Source organism: Salvelinus sp. IW2-2015, linkage group LG15 (assembly GCF_002910315.2).
Source record: "Salvelinus sp. IW2-2015 linkage group LG15, ASM291031v2, whole genome shotgun sequence".
Lineage (NCBI taxonomy): Eukaryota > Metazoa > Chordata > Actinopteri > Salmoniformes > Salmonidae > Salvelinus > Salvelinus sp. IW2-2015.
Genome location: NC_036855.1, coordinates 22196101 through 22215810, shown reverse-complemented (window position 1 = coordinate 22215810; position 19710 = coordinate 22196101). Strand labels below are relative to the sequence as shown.

Below are 19710 nucleotides of genomic sequence, written 5' to 3'. Positions count from 1 at the left end.
ACCATTCTGTATATATCTGGCCCTTCTTTGGACACTGTGTTAACAAACCTCCAATCGAGCTTCAATGCCATACAACACTCCTTCCGTGGCCTCCAACTGCTCTTAAACYCTAGTAAAACTAAATGCATGCTCTTCAACTGATTGCTGCCCGCACCCGCCGACCCGACTAGCATCACTACTCTGGACGGTTCTAACTTAGAATATGTGGACAACTACAAATACCTAGGTGGCTGGCTAGACTGTAAACTCTCCTTCCAGACTTATATTAAACATCTCCAATCCAAAATTAAATCTAGAATCGGCTTCCTATTTCGCAACAAAGCCTCCTTCACTCATGCTGCCAAACATACCCTCGTAAAACTGACTATKSTACCGATCCTCGACTTCGGCGATGTCATTTACAAAATAGCCTCCAACACTCTACTCAACAAACTGGATGCAGTCTATCACAGTGCCATCCATTTTGTCACAAAGCCCCATATACCACCCACCACTGCGACCTGTATGCTCTCGYCGTCGGGCCCTCACTACATATTCGTCGCCAGACCCACTGGTTCAGGTCATCTATAAGTCTCTGCTAGGTAAAGCCCCGCCTTATCTCAGCTCACTGGTCACCATAGCAACACCCACCCGTAGCACGCGCTCCAGCAGGTATATGTCACTGGTCATCCCCAAAGCCAGCATCTCCTTTGGCCGCTTTTCCTTCCAGTTCTCTGCTGTCAATGACTGGAACGAATTGCAAAAATCGCTGGTTGGAGACTTATATCTCCCTCACTAACTTTAAGCATCAGCTATCTGTGCAGCTTACCGATTGCTGCAGCTGTACACAACCCATCTGTAAAAAGCCCATCCAACTACCTACCTCATCCCCAAATTGTTTTATTTACTTTGTTGCTCTTTTGCACACTAGTATTCCCAGTATTTCTACTTGCACATCACCATCTGCACATCTATCACCCTAGTGTTAATTTGCTAAATTGTAATTACTTCGTTACTACGGCCTATTTATTGCCTTACTTCCTTACGCCATTTGCACACACTGTATATAGACTTTTTCTATTGTGTTATTGACCTGGCCTCCACAATCACCTGACCTCAACCCAATTGAGATGGTTTGGGATGAGATGGACCGCAGCGTGAAGGAACAGCAGCTGTATAGCACTTTGTGACATCTGCAGATGTAAAAAGGGCTTTATAAATAGATTTGATTGATTGATTATCTGGTTGGCCATAAATCAAGTGCGCATGCGCATCAGGCCGCTTAGAATCTTCCAGAACTTACTTACTAAACTGCCATATAGCACACTCTCTTGCTGTAATAGTAACATGCACATAATGATAAATACAACCAAGCAATGATTAACTGGCAATTCTGTACTTAGGAGATGGCATGCATTAGTTACACAGGTATTAAGTTATATGTAACAAGATAACTAACACTAGCAAGGTTTCAGTAGCATGCACTAATCATAAACAACCCCCAACAATATAAAGCCCCTTTTAGAATAAACACTTAAAGCTTGGTTGCAAACCAAACTTGTGTCTTTTTCTGTTGATGACTAAAAACTCTCTGAGCTAGAGTGGGCGGAGCCCAAGTCCAAATGTCAATTCAAGCACCCTGATTGGCTGGAAGGAAGACAGTTTTTTACAGTTTAGTTTAGCAAATCTGCATATCTTTCTCTCAAATAGGCCTCGGACTCTGAATGGAGCACCACACTATTACTGGATTCATCTAACACAAGTCTGCATATTTAGGTTGATGTGAAAATGGCCTCCTCTGTTCCTGCTCATGAAAAACAAAAGGGCGGTTCCACTGAGGCTGTGCCTGCATGGGAATTTCTATTATTTCCAGCTGCAGATGGAAACTATTACGGAGTCCCTGATGAGCTGTAGAGTGGAGTGAGGGGTGTTGCACACACACAAAACCCACACACACACACACAAGCTGAGTCACTCGCAGAAGATAAAAGACACCCTGTTGGCCAGCAGCAGTGGTTCTCTCCCTCCCTCCTTCTCTTTCTCTCTCCCTCTGTACTATACCAAGAAGACCTCTCTACTCGGCCTGCGCTGCACTGATCTGTAAGTACGACTCTCTCTGTCTGTCTCTGCTGCTCCACGCCAAGACTAAAACACAAACAGTTCATGTCGTCAGACTCTCCCGCTCACTCTGGCTCTATCACCTAGAGGGCTGAAGAGATCAGGAGCGTAATGACCGGATTATACACTTGAACTGTGTTAATCTTTAGTTCTCCATGCGTGTCAATTACTTTTTGTCTGAACATTGTTGTGCAACAGTTGAGTTGCAGCCGAATAGTTCTTGTAGGGTTCTAACATTGTCTTAGGAAGGAGCTATCTGTCTTTGGTTGAGCAGATAGGAATCAGACCTCCTCCACGGAAAGACAGGTTTCTGATGTTGTGGCTGTTGTTTTGGGCTGAGAGCTATGCTGAATGTAACTACTTCAGTACTGCACCTCTGGTTATACTGTGCATGTTCATTTGTACATACTGTATACGTTAATATGTTCATTCATTCAACACATCAGTGTTTTATCATGATACATTTATTACCAAACGTAAAGGGAACTGAACCCATCTAAGGGCTTACAAGGACAGAAGTACAGTAGGATCTTCATTTGATCTCTCTTTTGTTGCTGAGAAAAATGTATCAACCCCTACAAAAATGTCTATTAATTTTAATCCACATAATAATTCACATTTCCTGTTGCTGCAGGACTACCTTAATGCTGTAGCAAACTGGCTCAAATGAAGATCCCACATCTGTATTTTAAACCATCCCTGTTGTCTTTGTTTAGCTGGGCTCTTTATACTGGAAGTAGCTAACCTTGATGGGTTAGCTCCAAATGGATTTCCTCTTTGGGCCAACATCCACGACAAGCATATCTTCATGTGTCCATTCGTCTACTCTGATACTCAGGGTGCATGAGGGCTGTGAGCTCTGGTGCTGAAAGAGAGAGGGTTCTTATCATAGCTTACCTCCCATACCAGAGGAGACAAGCATTCCCCCAGAGGAGAGTCTAATATAGGCAGAGGTACGCATGGGAATGGTTGGCTTCATCATCAGTCTGTATGGCTCATACGGTTGTGGGATGCACCAACCGCTGACCAGAGTGGTGTTTACATGCAAAGCAACAAACAACCCCCATGGTGCTGTTGTGTCCTTCTGAAAGGCATTTTAACAACACTGTCACTGTGTATATCTGGCTGTATGGGTGACGGTGATGATCATGTAGGCCAGGGGTTCCGAGCCTTTTTTTCCCAAGGCCCGCCTTTTTATTATTGCTTACTGAGTTAGCCTATGTTAAAAACACCACAAGCTTGATTTTGTTTAATTTGAGGGACCTAGGAAATGTTGTTGTTTTATAGCTAATGTCCTGCAATTCTACATAGTTTAACAAGATTCATTACATCTTTTAATAATAGACAAGGAAATTCAAGTTCGGACCCAATTTCGCCAAATAATATTCTGCTACCAAATATGTTTTATTATAATAATTTAAATGAACCTTCAATTTAATTATACATATTCTCTTTTACAGAAAGTGATTAGATCAATTGATAGTGACAGAGTCACACATTATATAAGATTACTTCCCAAGAGTCAAAGCATTTATTTTACTCCTCGAATTTAGGTCATAGCTCAGCTTCTTAATGATATTTCCAAGTGCATCAGAGCTGTGTCTTTCTCTGGCATTTTACAGCTTGTTTCTAGCCTAAAGCATTGTGGAATTATGCATAGTTTTAGCTCGGTATAAACAATTGCGAATTATTATGATGAGTATTATTATTACATTTTTCTCAAGGAAGGTCCCGCCCCCTAGGTTGGGAACCCCCTGATGTAGGCAAAGGTCACCTAAGAAAGAAAAACAGATGAACTGACAGTTCTTTCACTTTATTGGATGTCTTTCAGTGTTAAGCAATATTTAGTTACATTATACTCTTAGTTATTAAATCTCTCTAAAATCTGAATGCTTGATTGAAACCAAATGGCTTGTTTTATAGGCAGTTTGTTTCCAAATGCATGATGAATGTTCAGATAGTTTAGTGCTTCACTGGGAAATGTTTTCCCCAACCAGTAGAAAAAGTACCCAGCCGTTAGCCATCATCAAGTTAGGTAGTTGACTGTTATGTAACAGAGCTTTATGTCATGATGTATTCCCTCACTTGGTATGGTCTTTGGTTGTTGCATGGGATTTTAATGACCCATGCAATGGGTATGATTGCTTCATAGAAACATACTGAACATATTGGAACATACCACAGAGACAGAACAGGGTTTGAATGTGTTTGAACGTTGCTAGGCGGGATTTACTAGTCTGGCACAGAGCTGAGAGTTGCTAGGGTTGATTCATTAGAATCCCATCACTGTTACAAATACCACACTATGGACCCGGCGGGACAGTGGAAAAAACAGGCTACAGTTCCCATCCCTCCAAATATAATATTTATCACTGGAGGGAGGTACAGACAAAATGACAGTGATGGAAAGAGAAATGTGTATGGGAGAGAAGAAGAGAGGGAGGGGGGAGTGTGTTTGTGAGAGAGGTGCTGGGTCCTCGGCCAAAGCAGCAATCACCTCTTGCACCTCATTGAGCCACAGAGTGACAGGGTGTAGGATTGTGTCACAGCGGGGGACTGTGCCTGCCTGACGGCTCTAACTGGGCCCTATAGCCTCTTCCACTACAGCACAAACTATCCAGAAGCGTTCCTTCTTCTAGGGGTGAAAAACCAAATTTTCCTTTGGCAAAAACAATCTCCAGAGCAGCGGTGCAGACTCAGTAAGTGGACACTGCCTGGTATTTGCCTGAGTTTCACTGTCCCAAGCCAGACCGCTGAATTATTAAAAAAGAGCTGACTCCTTCGATTCCAACCTGAAACTGTCCGAGGCATGGGGCTTGCTTACTCTCACACACACACACACACACACACACACACNACTCTCACACACACACACACACACACACACACACACACACACACACACACACACACACACACACACAAAATAATTTCTAGTTTTTAGCTGGTCTGATTGGTTAAAAGGTTAAAGTGCAATAAAGGTGAGTGTACCTGCAATGTGAAACATGTAAAGGCTAACTCAGTACCTGAGACATATGAGACAGAAACAGTTATGTCAGCATGTAAATCTTCAGGTTTTATCCTGTTTCTCTCCATTGGCAAACACTGCAGACAACCTGGAAAACCTAGTTCTAATTTGCCATGTATGGTAGAGAGAACAACTGAGGAATTTGAGAGCATGTGTTTCACTCTGCTTGTACATTAACACTGTGTAGTTCCGTTTACTGTATTCTCTCATGTACTTGTTCTATGGTCTGTGTGCTCCAAGGGCTACATATTATGAAAGGCAATCTAGATATCTGAATACAGAATGTCTGGATTATTCTGTATATCAGCTGTCAGTGGTTGAAGCAAATTCAAATGGATTCACCTCCCCTCACATATAGTTTCTCTCTAGTCATCGTGCCCCTCAGTCTAAGCTGTTGTAGCTGGTATAAATGATCTGGGGAAGGGCAGGGGATGTGAGAAAGACAAGCTCTGTATGTCTATCTGTCTGTCTGTGTCTGAGTGAGTGAGTCAAGTGGTGGGTCCAGTGTCAGTGCGATCCATGGGGGTTGACCCCCTCAATGACTAATGATGTCAGGGGACCCTCAGAGAACCCTCCTGGACTGAGAGAGTTATTTTTCTCCCCTCCTCTTCACTCCCGTCTCTCTTTAACTGGAAAGAGACCTAGCCTGTATGTGCCCCCAGAAAAGACACAAACAGCAGCACAAAAGAGAGGGAGTCGTGGGAGAGAAAGAGAGAGTGGGTGATAGAGAGAGGGGCAGTGTGGGGTATTGGGGAGGTGGAGGTGATTAACTATTAGCATTCCCCTTTGGTTAACCCTGGACTGTGTGAAATATCACTACGATGAGCACTCTTCATTGAAGAAGCTACGCGCTGACAAGCCAAGAGGAGGGTGCCTTTTGAACAGGGTCCAGGGGTTGCCATGGCAATGCCTGTCAACCGGGAAGTCCTTCACAGGAGGAGGTAGTCGAAAGAGAGAGAGAGAGAGAGAGAGCGAGAGCGAGAGAGAGAGAGAGAGAGAGACGCTGTGAGTGAGTGAGTGAGTGAGTGAGCGAGGTAGTAGAGTGGGACTGCCCACAACATATTGGGCTTACATGCATCACAGAGAAGATAGAACTTTGAGAGGTGTGTTGTTCCCTGGTCTTCTTCATCAGAGGTGAGTAGCCTAAACTTTTCCTCTGCTGAGGAAGTAGGATGAAATAACTTTAGATACACTTTTCAACATAGTAAGTTACTGTGTAAAATATCTGGCTATGTGATCATGGGGCTGTGGTAGGTTCTGCTTTGCTCTGTTTTTATTGAAGGGTTGAGTAACCTGCCTGTTTGCCTATGTGCTCCTGGCTTATTTGCTTGCTTCACAGGATTAGTGCAGCAGACTTTCCCAGGAGTTTGTCAGTGTTTTTTTTTAAAGAGACGCAAACTGAGAGGATGGCCACACAGCGAGATCCAGTACAGTATAGTGTACTTGAAGTTGTCTCATTCGGACAGAAGAAGGCTATTTTATTCTGCTACCCTCAGTGATGAGGTCTGTGCTGTGAACTGTCCTAGAGAAACAGTCTTAGTTGTGGTTTGTGAATGAGTGGAGGAGAGGGCAGCTCTGATGCACCCCTGCCACATTACAGGAACACAGAGGATGGGAATGAGAGAAGGGGGCTGTGTTATTATGGTCACTACTCACTGCTCTATCCATGGGTTTGGGTATACTGTACTATAATCATGGGGGCTACCTTATTAACGGTGTGGAAATAGATACCCCTGTCAGGGACAATACCCTAGTACACTGCACTTAACACAGGGCTCCTTGGCCCTCTGGCTCCAGACATGTTCACCCTTCATCTTGGGGCTTATTGTGGATGTCAGGATGATTTCTATACCCTGCACTGATCCTATTTGAGCTCTCCTGAGATCTCTTGCTCCATCACCACAGCCTATACTCACTCTGCTTTGCATATATACAAAAAGCTACCCATATGGCTGTGTGAGTGTTTTTGTGTGCACTGTGATGGCATATTTGCCTACACTGTGTAAGGTTGTGATTGTTCTTTTGTAGTTGTGTAAGGGCTGAACTACCTTGCATAGCACTGCGTGAGCTCTAATGTGAGTACAGTAACCGCCCTGAAATCTCCAATCCCTCTCTAGTCCAGCAGTCATATTATTATTGGCCGCCTCAAAGTGAGGCTGTGTAGGGTCTCTATTGACAAGTAACACGGAAGCCCTGGCTCCCCCAAGCAGCAGGCTGAGGGGAGGGAGCACCATACAAGGAGGCAGAATAGTTTCTTTCTGATAAATGTGTGTATCCCTCAATAAGCGCATATAATAAACAGGCCGGGTCCAGGTCCTTGTATGGTCTATGGCAATGTGTTCACATGTGCCAAGTTGCAGTCTGGAGACAAGGCAGGAGTGTGTGATTAACCTTTAGAGAACATCTTTATAATAACAACCTGATGATCAGTCAGCCCTCAGGTTTTTGAAAAAGATCAGATTGTTTGTGATTATCTTCTAACATCCTGTTCAAGTAAAAACATACTAATGATCATTTCAGGTTTATTGCTTTCTTACATAATTTATCCCCTGGAATTTACTACATTGTGTGAGATTATGTGATAAGGCATTACCTGCCTCCCACTCATCTGGAGAGTAGTAGTGGAAGGCCAGACATGAGTATGTTGTTTCCCCCCAAAAATGAAGCATCTCCATTAAAGGATAGAGATGAAGGGATGTTATGCAGCCTGATATTAAGGAAAGGCCAGAAGTTTTTAGGACCTGTATTGCACTACAAACAAAATCACCACCTTAAGCAAACATGTCTGTGTTTTGGTCTGTGTCCTTATTAGTCTAACTCTGAGCAGGACTTCTCATGGCTGGGAACAACATTATGGAGCCAATGATTAACCTGCTCTTTCTGCTCAGCACAGCCCTACACACAGAAACCAATGGAGGAGGTCAGTCATAGAAATACAATCAATAGAGAGGATGTCACTCATTTGGCTAGTTGTGTGCACTTTTTTAAGGGTCAAATCGAGTTATCCATAAAGTGACTTTGCACACCAATTCACTATACTGAAGCTATGATACTACCTTGTACTGTACTTTTTGGTAATACACCTCATTATGATGGATTTATGTCACATAACATGTCAAATGTTTGTATCACTGTACCAATTGTTGAGTTCCGCCCATTCTCTTTCAAGCTGAAACATATTTCCATGATGTTTGGTATGAGGACAATATAAGGGAAAGTTTTGCTATTGTTACTTCACCTGGCCTTAGACACTCCCTCTACCCAGGTGGGGCTCTGGCAGGCTGCCTGTTGTGGTGGATACTGTTGGTAGCAGAGGTTCTACAACTCATAAGGTGTCATTTGTGGCTGTCCTGACAACCATACTTTCTGGGATAACAATGCAGTGGAGGAGATTAGAGCTGGACCCAGTCACAGAAAACCTCCTACCACAGACAGGAGGATGAGAGGTCTGGGTGACAATGCATAGAGAAACATAGAGTGCCAACTCATTTTTCATAAAATCATCCTGATGCAACACTTGACTCAAAAACACAGCTGGTGAGAGAAATCCTGTTGTGAAACACTTTCTTGTAATAAGTTATTTTTTGGGCTTCCAGATTAGAGTTAATATATTAAAAGTTTCCCTGTAAATTATCGGCGAAGATGAAAGCTAATATAGTCATGGCTTTGTTGTAAGTTCTATTTCAAATAATTGCTCGGTCATTCAGTATGGGTAGCGCCTTCGTTGGGCGTGGTCAATAAGGAACTAATTTCACGCAAAGCCGTAGACAGACAGGAGCGACAGCTAATAGGAGGGACTCCGCTCCTTTCTAACGCGCTGTTGCTCCATCTCACCTCACTTTGGGTATTCCTTATGAGGTCAAAATACTTCTGAATACTCTCTTCAGGATCCGGTACTTCTCCGTTTTGGACTGTTTTGTTCCGGAACCTATTTGGCCGGATCCAGTACCTCTTGTGACATTATTTAGCAATATACAAATTTGAACGATACAAGTTAATTGGAGTTGCCTCTTGATTAATACCCCCCCCTCCCCCWAAAGCGTAATATGAAAATGTAGATTTGGTTTGCGCAACATTGTAACCGCTGTTTGAGACCAATGTGTGGCCGTGGCTATGTTAGAAGTGTGCCTGTATCTCTCACAGAACTAGAATGAGATTCACTTTATATATCTCCCTCCCTTTGCTCTGATAGACATGAGCCTGCAACTCTCATCGCACTTGATCATTTATTTCTTTATACAAGCATAAACGCGCGAAGGGTTCTGGAGGAGCAGCAGCACCACTGATAAATTAAAATACATTTTCTAAAGTTATAGAATTACTGTTGTCTGTTCAGAAATAAATGAAATAATTCAGAATACCCTACTACTCCACGAGAAGGCATATTATATAACCACAGACTATCAATAGCTTCTTTAAAACATGTGTCTAGCTGTGGATTGTGTGTAGCCCAATAACAAGGCACAGTTTACAGTTGGGAACGCACGGCAAATCTGTCAGTGAACAGCATGCAGACAAAACAGGCCTTTGGCAATATTTCAAATACAATCGTGGGAAAAAAACAGTTTAGAAAGGAAATGGCTCCTGCTGAAAAGAGAAGACTAATCTGTCTGTAGAGACTGCCAAAATATTATATCAAATTCCAAATATTGTTTTACAAAGTAAAACAAGAGAGATTGCCTTTTGGCACGAGCGCATCGGCCATCACCGGGGAGTAAACCGTGCATCATCGGGTGAGTCATTGAAACTGGAAAGCATGTTTAGGATTACAATTTCCTCCTCATATTGTAGTTTACAATATGCGTCTCTACACACCTAAGCTTAGGCTAATGATGGATTCAAGACAAGGTAGTTTTTATTGATCTCAGATTCTCAGTTTGTCGGTGTCAAAGTAGCCTGTAATTTCGATCATTTCTGCTGTATTAAAACCTCTTAAGGATATCCAATTTTCGCCTAAAATGACAAACCCAAATCTAACTGCCTGTAGCTCAGGCCATGAAGCAAGGATATGCATATTCTTGGTACCATTTGAAAGGAAACACTTTGAAGTTTGTGGAAATGTGAAAGGAATGTATGAGAATATAACACAATAGATCTGGTAAAAGAAAATACAAAGAAAAAAACAACCGTTCTTTTGTAATTTTTTCGTACCATCATCTTTGAAATGCAAGAGAAAGGCCATAATGTATTAATCCAGCCCAGGTGCAATTTAGATTTTGGCCACTAGATGGCAGCAGTGTATGTGCAAGGTTTTAGACTGATCTAATGAACCATTGCATTTCTGTTCAAAATGTTGTGTCAAGACTGCCCAAATGTGCCTAATTTGTTTATTAATAACTTTTCATGTTCAAAATTGTGCACTCTCCTCAAACAATAGCAGGGTATTCTTTCACTGTAATACCTACTGTAAATTGGACAGTGCAGTTAGATTAACAAGAATTTAAGCTTTCTGCCAATATCAGATATGTCTATGTCCTGGGAAGTTTTCTTGTTACTTACAACCTCATGCTAATCGCCTATCTTCATCTTGCTCCATTCGTCAAGGCGAAGGGTTCACTACAGTTGATCTGCAGGATGCCTATTTTCAAATCAACATTTTGCCAGCACACAGGAGATTTCTCAGGTTCGCCTTTCAGGGCCAGCCCTATGAGTATCAGCCTTTCACTAGCCCCACTGACTTTCAGCAAATGTTTGGACGTGGCACTGACCCCTCTGAGGTCCAGGGGGCTCAGAATCTCTGCCTACATAGACGGTTACCTGCTCTGTGCCCAGACAAAGAAATACAGCTATCCTTGCAACCCTCCTCACAGAGCTAGATTTCAGGATCAAGCAGATAAAGAGCTGTTTGGTGCCCACACAGCACATAGAATATCTGGGCTGTTTGGTGCCTACACAGATCATAGAATATCTGGGGGGCAGAATAAATTATATTTTGTTCCAGGCCACCCTATTGGAAAGGCGAGTCACTGCGTTTTGCCAGTGCATCTCCATGTTCAGACTTTGGCATACGGTCACGCTCAAAAACGTGTCTCCGTTTATTGGGTTTGATGGCCTCCACCATATCAATAGTCCCGCTGTAGTGGCTGACAACAAGAGACATTCCGCAATGGGTCCTGTTCGTACGTCTGTGTTGCATTCGTCACCTCCATCACAAGATAAAAGCATCCCTACCATGAGTTTCGGCTCTCCGCCACTGGAGGGATCCCTTGATCTTAGTCAAAGGCACTCCCCTAGGGGTAGTGTCTGCAAGGAAAGGGTGTGACGACAGACGCCTCTGTCACAGGGCAGAGCAGTGAATGGATTGTGGCCTCCACAACTCCGTGTTACTCACATAAACTACCTTGAGTTGCTTACAGTGCTTCTGTATATTGGAAGCTTCAGCCCTTTGTAGTGGCCCAAATATGGGAGAAATACTGTAAGGACGGTCGTCCCTAGATCTCTTCGCATCGCGTAGAAATGCGCACTGCCAGTTGTTATTTTCAATGGAAAATGACAATGTGCCACTAGGGGTGGATGTGCTAGCGTACCCATGGCCAAGGGGACAGCTTTACATGTTTCCCCCTCTGAGTCTGTACCTCCCCACTCTAGCCAGAGTTAGGGAACAGAGGTTGTCTTATCCCGGTAGCCCCCCGATGGCCAGGACGGCTGTGGTTAGCAGAGATTATTTTACACAGGGAGATTTTCCATCCTCATCTAGACACCCTGGCACTCGGGCCTGTCACATGAGAGGATGAATCTTAATGCGACAGGCCTACTGCTTAGGCCGTTGAAATTAATCAAAGCACTTGGGCCCTTTCTACGCGCTCACTGTATGATATCAAGTTGTGTCTGTTTGAGAGATGGCGCGAGCAGGAACGGGCCATTCCCTTTCAGTGTTCTGTTTCCGAGGTACTTTGCTTACTTGAGGGGCTTCTGGACAGGGAGAAGGCTTACTCCACTGTTAAAGTCTCTGGCCTCCATCTCTGCCTGCCATATACTGTAGACTTCAACAATGACACAGTGGGAAAACATCCCCCTATCTGTTGTTTTATGAAGGGTGCACGTTACTTACGCCCGTTGTCCAAACAGCTAGTCCCAACTTGGGACCTATCTGTTGTACTTGAGGCTATGTCTCAGTCGTTGTTTGAGCCACTGGAAAGTGCAGATATGAGACTTCTCTCATTCAAAACTGTCTTACTTTTAGCCATTAAATCCGCAAAGCGAGCGGTAGAGCTGCACAAACTGTCAGTTCACCCCTCTTGCCTGAGTTTTACCACGGGGATATCCAAGGTTAACTAGAAACCTAACCCCTCTTTTGTGCCTAACGTTAGTAGAGCTTATCATTGCCTTTATTTGGAGCTATCATCTTTTCACCCTSCACCCTTTTCCTCTCTGTCCAGCAGTGGAGGCTCGTGGGAGGAGCTATAGGAGGATGAGCTCATTGTAATGGCTGGAATAGAATAAAGGAACGGAGTCAAACATGTGGTTTCCATATGTTTGATGTGTTTGATATCGTTCAAGTTAATACATTGTAACCATTACAATGAGCCCYTCCTCCTATAGCTCCTCCCACCAGCCTCCACTGCTGTCCAGTAAAGGCTTTACGACGAGAGCCCTGAGAAAAGCGACTAGCTCTTTAACTCTTGGGCACTCTCCCACGCAGGGAGGCCCATTTCTCACCAGCGTTCATCACATTGGACACAGTGACTGAGTTCATCAGGAATTGTATAGGGGATGTTGTTCCCACTGTGACTATTAAAACCTACCCAAAACCAAAAACCTTGGATAGATGGCAGCATTCGCACAAAACTGAAAGCACGGACCACCGCAATTAACCACGGCATGGGAATATGGTTGAATACCAACAGTGTAGTGATTCCCTCCGTAAGGCAATCGAACAGGCAGACTGTCAGGACAGAGACAAAGTGGAGTCACAATTCAACGGCTCAGACACGAGTGGACACTGACGTCTTGCTCCGGACAAGCTAACACCTTCTTCGCCCACTTTGAGGATAACACAGTGCCACAGACACCCCTGCTCCCAAGGACTGTGGGCTCTCCTTCTCCGTGATAGTTCCAAAGTAAGACATTTAAGCGTGTTAACTCTCGCAAGGTGGCCGGCCCAGACGGCATCCCTAGCCGTGTCCCCTGAGCATGCGCAGACCAGCTGGCTGGAGTGTTTACAGACAAATTCAATCTCTCCTTATCCCAGTCTGCTATCCCCACTTGCTTCAAGATGTCCACCATTGTTCCTGTACCCAAGAAAGCAAAGGTAACTTAACTAAATGACTATCACCCCGTAGCACTCACTTCTGTCATCATGAAGTGCTTTGAGAGACTAGTTAAGGATCATATCACCTCCATCTTACCTGACACCCTAGACCTACTTCAATTTGCATACCGCTCCAATAGATCCACAGACGACGCAATCGCCATCGCACTGCACACTGCCCTATTCCATCGGGACAAGAGGAATACCTATGTGCGAATGCTGTTCATTGACTATAGCTCAGCCTTCAACACCATAATACCCTCCAAGCTCATCATTAAGCTCTGGGCCCTGGGTCTGAACCCTGCCCTGTGCAACTGGGTCCTGGACTTCCTGACGGGCCGCCCCCAGGTGGTGAAGGTAGGAAACAACACCTCCACTACTATCACCGCCTGGTACGGCAACTGCACTGGCCGCAAACGCTGGGCTCTCCAGAGAGTGGTGAGGTCTGCACATTGCCTGCCCTTCAGCACACCTACAGTACCCGATGTCACAGGAAGGCCAAAAAGATCATCAAGGACATCAACCACCCGAGCCACAGCCTGTTCACCCCTCTATCATCCAGAAGGTGAGGTCAGTACAGGTGCATCAAAGCTGGGACCGAGAGACTGAAAAACAGCTTCTATCTCAAGGCCATCAGACTGTTAAACAGCCATCGCTGCTACAACCCGGTTACTCAACCCTGCGCCTTAGAGGCTGTTGCCCCATGTACATAGACATGGAATCACTGGTCACTTTAAAAATGGAACACTATTCACTTTAATAATGTTTGCATACTGTTTCTCATTTCATACGTATATATTGCATTCTACTGTATTTTAGTCAATGCCACTCCGACATTGCTCGTCCTAATATTTATATATTTCTTAATTCCAATACAATTTGACTTGATAGCGGATGCTATTATAAATGATTATAAAAGCAAGGGTGTATCATCCCTAAGGGCTCATTCCACCAGAGGTATGGGTGCGTCATGGGCACTGTTCAAAGGCATCTCTGTGCAAGACATCAGCAATTTAGCATGTTGGGGCACCGTCCATACCTTCATGAGGTTCTACCGACTGGACGTCACTGCACCCTCTTTGGCACGTACGTTGCTTAGTTTTGGGGCCTCTGAGGGTTGATTAGCTGGTTTTGGAGATTAGAACCAATGCTACTTGAGTTTTCCATATCCCATACTGAGTGACCAAATTATTATTTGAAATGATTTACTTAACTAATCCTAGTTCTATGATTTATATGTGTGAGGTCTGTCTACGACACACGTTGTATGATAGGAGTTCCTTATTGACCACATCCATTGAAGGCTTAACCCATAGTAAGTGACCTCACTCATATTGTCATAGAACTGGGGTTACGTACAGCAACCTTACGTTATTGGGTCGGTCCCTTGATCTTCGCCGACTACACACATCTATTGATGTGACCTATGGACTGTATTTGAGCATCTCCTTTCTATTCAGTTACGCGGTTGCTATTCTGGGCCGTGAGGGAAAAGTCCCATAGATTTTCTGGGAGTCAGCAGCAGGGTGTGGTGAAGTTCAGTGACCCTATGCTGACTAACACTATTCTGACTCACTACATAATCATCCACTGTCCCTGTAACTAACACCAGCTCCGTCTTCCTCTCTCTCTCTCTCTGCAAAGTAGTGTGTTGTCTCAACACAATCTAATTAGTCTACATGTCTCTACTGATCTCTGTATCTAACGATCGTCGATCGTCTCATTCCAAAATCAGGGGCATTATTATGGAGTTGTTCTTCCCTTTGCTGCTATAACAGCCTCCACTTTTCTGTGAAGGCTTTCCACTAGATGTTGGAACATTGCTGCGGGGACTTGCTTCCATTCAGTCACAAGAGCATTAGTGAGGTCAGTTTTATTGGTCAAATACATATGGTTAGCAGATGTTATTGCGAGTGTAGCGAAATGGTCGGGCACTGATGTTGGGTGATTAGGCCTAGCTCGCAGTCAGTGTTCTAATTCATCCCAAAGGTGTTCGATGGGCTTGAAGTCAGGGCTCTGTGCAGGCCAGTCAAATTCTTCCACACGGATCTCGACAAACCACTTCTGTATGGACCTCGCATTGTGCATGGGGGGCATTGTCATGCTAAAACAGGAAAGGGCCTTCCCCCAAACTTTTTCCACAAAGTTGGAAGCACAGAATCGTCTAGAATGTAATTGTATGCTGTAGTGTTAAGATTTCCCTTCACCGGAACTATATCAAATCAAATGTTTTTTTGTCATATGTGCCGAATACAATAAGTGTAGACCTTACTGTGAATGCAGTTCAAGAAATAGAGTTACTTACTAAATAAGTAATATTTACAAAATAAACTTAAGTAAACAAATATATATCAAAAAGTAACACAAGAAAACTACATAACAATAACGAGCGTATATACAGGGGTATTGGTACCGAGTCAATGTGTGGGGGTACAGGTTAATCAAGGTAATTTGTAAAGTGACAATGCATAGATAATAAACAGCGAGTAGCAYCAGTGTCAATGTAAATAGTCCGGGTGGCCATTTGATTAATTGTTAGCAGTCTTATGGTTTGGGGGTAGAAGCTGTTAAGGAGCCTTTTGGTCCTAGACTTGGCACTCCGGTACCGCTTGCCATGCAATAGCAGAGAAAATAGTCTATGACTTGGGTGAATGGAGTCTTTAACAATTTTTTGGGCCTTCCTCTGACACTGCCTAGTATATAGGTTCTGGATGTCAGGAAGCTTGGCCCCAGTGATGTACTAGACCGTACGCACTATCCTCTGTAGCGCCTTACGGTCAGAGGCCGAGCAGTTTCCATACCAGTCGGTGATGAAACAGGTCAGGATGCTCTCGATGGTGCAGCTGTATAACCTTTTGAGGATCTGGGGACCCATGCCAAATCTTTTCAGTCTCCTGAGGGGGAATAGACGTTGTCGTGCCCTCTTCACAACTGTCTTGGTGTGTTTGGACCATGATAGTTCGTTGGTGATGTGGACACCAAGGAACTTGAAACTCTCGACCCGCTCCACTTCAGCCCGTCGATGTTAATGGAGGCCTGTTTGGCCCTCCTTTTCCTATAATCCACGATTAGCTCATGTGTCTTGCTCACATTGAGGGAGAGGTTGTTGTCCTGGCACCACACTGCCAGGTCTCTAACCTCCTCCCTATAAGCTGTCTCATCATTGTCGGTGATCAGGTCTACCACTGTTGTTTCGTCAGCAAACTTAATGATGGCGTTGGAATCGTGCTTGGCCATGCAGCGAGTGTGATAACACAGTCCTCCGGAACAGCTGGTGCTCTCATGCATGCTTCAGTGTTGCTTGCCTCGAAGCGAGCATAAAAGGCATTTAGTTCGTCTGGTAGGCTCACGTCACTGGGCAGCTCGCAGCTGGGTTTCCCTTTATAGTCCGTAATATTTTTCAGGCCCTGCCACATCAGATGAACGTCAGAGCCGGTGTAGTAGGATTCAATCTTAGTCCTGTATTGACGCTTTGCCTGTTTGATGGTTTGTCTGAGGGCATAGCGGGATTTCTTATAAGCGTCCGGATTAGTGTCCCGCTCCTTGAAAGCGGCAGCGCTAGCCTTTAGCTCGGTGCGGATGTAGGGAAAAATATATTGCATTTGTGACAAATGTCCAAGGTTGAATAGAGCACTCCAAACTATATGTGACTTAATCATGGTATCCTTAGTACAAGAAATATCTCGGAAGTCAAGTTCACGGACCTTTTCTCGTTTGGGAAAAAGTCCGTCCTCCGTCCTCTCCCCTCCTCGATAGCCTCCTTTTGGTGTGGAAGCTTAAGTGTATCCTACCTCTTCAAAGAAGAGTTTTTGAAATTTGCCACAGCCCCTTTGAATCAGCTTGTTTTTTCCTAAAACATTTTAAAATGATATGTTACTTATTCTGTTATCTATAACATTTCTTGCACTAGCTACATTTGTTTTTATCACTTTATACATTTATTTTGGGATTCCACCCTGTAAACACAATTTGCCTGATGATGCGCAATTGGAGAAGGAGAGTCTTTTTTTATACAATCCCATTTTTGTCCAATTTCCCTCTCCTCACCGCCTCTCCTTGATTACCATTGACCTTTTTCAAAAAGAGGCCAGAAAGGACTGAGGAGAGAGGATGCAGGAGTTGAGTAAATGCAATTGCAAAAAGGCCTTGACATTCCTCTCTCATCTCCTCTCTTGTCCAGGCCTTCTACTTAATCCAGCCCTGATCTAGGATTTTCAACCCTATATATGGTTAAAACCAGACATTATGAGCATTGCAGATATGTATTACTCATATACTGCATATTGCATTTAGATTAGTAAAATTGTGTCTGTTTTTATTGAATTATTCTATAGTTTACTGTTGGAGGAATCCCATCCATGGTGTTTGCACGCTTGTAATCAGATAAGAATGTGTGGGGTGTTCAAAGTAAACATATTCCAGCAAGCAGCAAGGTTCTGGAGCAGGATTTTTCACCAGATATCACAGCTGATTTTGCCTTATTAGGCTGGATTGTGTTTGGCACTCTAGGAGTGGGAATGTGTTCGGCCAGCTCTGGCTGATTTCTGAGTATTTAGTCCTCCATCCTCCATTAGGGAATGAGAACGGTGGAGGCCAAATGCACAGACACAGAGAAAAGCATACGCTGGAGATACTTTTAGCTACGGTTTTTATTTTAAATGTTAATGTTGCTTTGCCAAAGATACTAAAAAGACCTAGGCTGGAATTCTATGGAAGTGATATTGTTACTGCCGCAATTGGAAGTGCATTTGAATGTTAAAGACATGCCAGACTGGATTCAGACATCAGTTCAATGTCTAGTTTTGATTTACAACTAATGTCAATTCCAACTAATGTGACTTCATCGGGAAAAAAAAGTTGGGTGAACAAAAGACGAAATGCCCTTAAATGTAAGACTTTTTGCTAATCCAATCAGTTTTCCACAGTGATACAATGTCATCACAGATTTTTTTGGTTGAGATTATGTGGAAACAATGTTGATTCAACCAGCTTTTGCCCAGTATTGGTATTTTGGCATCTAAGAAAGTATTTTTTAAACATTCTGCTTTGTGCTGGATGTTTCAATGTGTAGTTTATATATWTWTTTTTTWTTTATTTCACCTTTATTTAACTAGGTAGGCTAGTTGAGAACAAGTTCTCATTTACAACTGCGTCCTGGCCAAGATAAAGCAAAGCAGTTCGACACATACAACAACACAGAGTTACACATGGAATAAACAAACATAAAGTCAATAATACAGTAGAAAAAGTCTATATACAGTGTGTGCAAATGAGGTAAGATAAGGGAGGTAAGGCAATAAAATAGGCCATAGTGGCAAGGTAATTACGATATAGCAATTAAACACTGGAGTGATAGATGTGCAGAAGGTGAATGTGCAAGGAGAGATACTGGGGTGCAAAGGAGCAAAATAAATAAATAAATACAGTATGGGGATGAGGTAGTTGGATGGGCTATTTACAGATGGGCTATGTACAGGTGCAGTGATCTGTGAGCTGCTCTGACAGCTGGTGCTTGAAGTTAGTGAGGGAGATATGAGTCTCCAGCTTCAGTGATTTTTGCAGTTCATTCCAGTCATTGGCAGCAGAGAACTGGAAGGAAAGGCAGCCAAAGTAGGAATTGGCTTTGGGGGTGACCAGTGAAATATACCTGCTGGATGCGTGCTGCGGGTACTGCTATGGTGACCAGTGAACTGAGATAAGGTGGGGCTTTACCTAGCATAGACTTGTAGATGACCTGGATCCAGTGGGTTTGGCGATGAGTATGAAGCGAGGGCCAGCCAATGAGAGTGAACAGGTCGCAGTGGTGGGTAGTATATATATGCATAATCTATGAGCAGAATTACTGTCTTACCTCAAAAAGCCATGAAATCCCTAGTTTGAAAGCGACAGTTTCTTGAAACTGCGCCATGCCATTTTCCCCCACGTGGGCCAGCCCCCTAGCAATGCGAGTTCTAGGTAATGAGCTTCAGCCCCTCGCATTTGAGTGACAGCTAGCAAGAGGCTTGCCCAGCGGTATCCAATGAGGTTGCAGGGCGGGCCCAACGTCTCAGTGGACACAGCAGAGAGAGGGAGAGATCAATGACGTGGTGCACATATCTGCACATATGTGACATAGTATGCAGTTTTCGGGGACCACTTTTGGCTTGTAAGTGCTACTTTCAGAACTACTGGCTAAAAAGTATACAAAAGTACAGGAGAATATCTTTAAATGAGACTTTTCTAATAAAAGCATGCATTTTTGCAGTGCATGAGTTACATGTGCCTATGCAGTATCCAGTGGGGGTGGGTGTGCCACAGTGGCTGTTTGACTTGATCCCTCCCTCAGAGCAGATAT

At 43.8% G+C, this 19710-nt stretch overlaps 1 protein-coding gene across 5 annotated transcripts in view; it reads left to right on the top strand.

Moving 5' to 3' along the window:
• Nucleotides 1-1980: 1980 nt before the first annotated feature.
• LOC111974289 (vinexin-like) overlaps nucleotides 1981-19710 on the top strand; it is a 44322-nt gene continuing 26592 nt past the window's right edge. For 3 of the 5 annotated variants that reach the window (XM_024001975.2, XM_024001971.2, XM_024001970.2), the window contains exons 1-2: nucleotides 6177-6259; nucleotides 7938-8045. In XM_024001975.2, coding sequence (XP_023857743.1) covers nucleotides 8037-8045 — 9 coding nt within the window. In that variant the 5' untranslated portion in view covers nucleotides 6177-6259; nucleotides 7938-8036. Of the gene's footprint in view, nucleotides 2080-6176; nucleotides 6260-7937; nucleotides 8046-19710 lie in introns of those variants that run through there. The other 2 variants (XM_024001974.2, XM_024001973.2) reach the window with 2 other exon arrangements.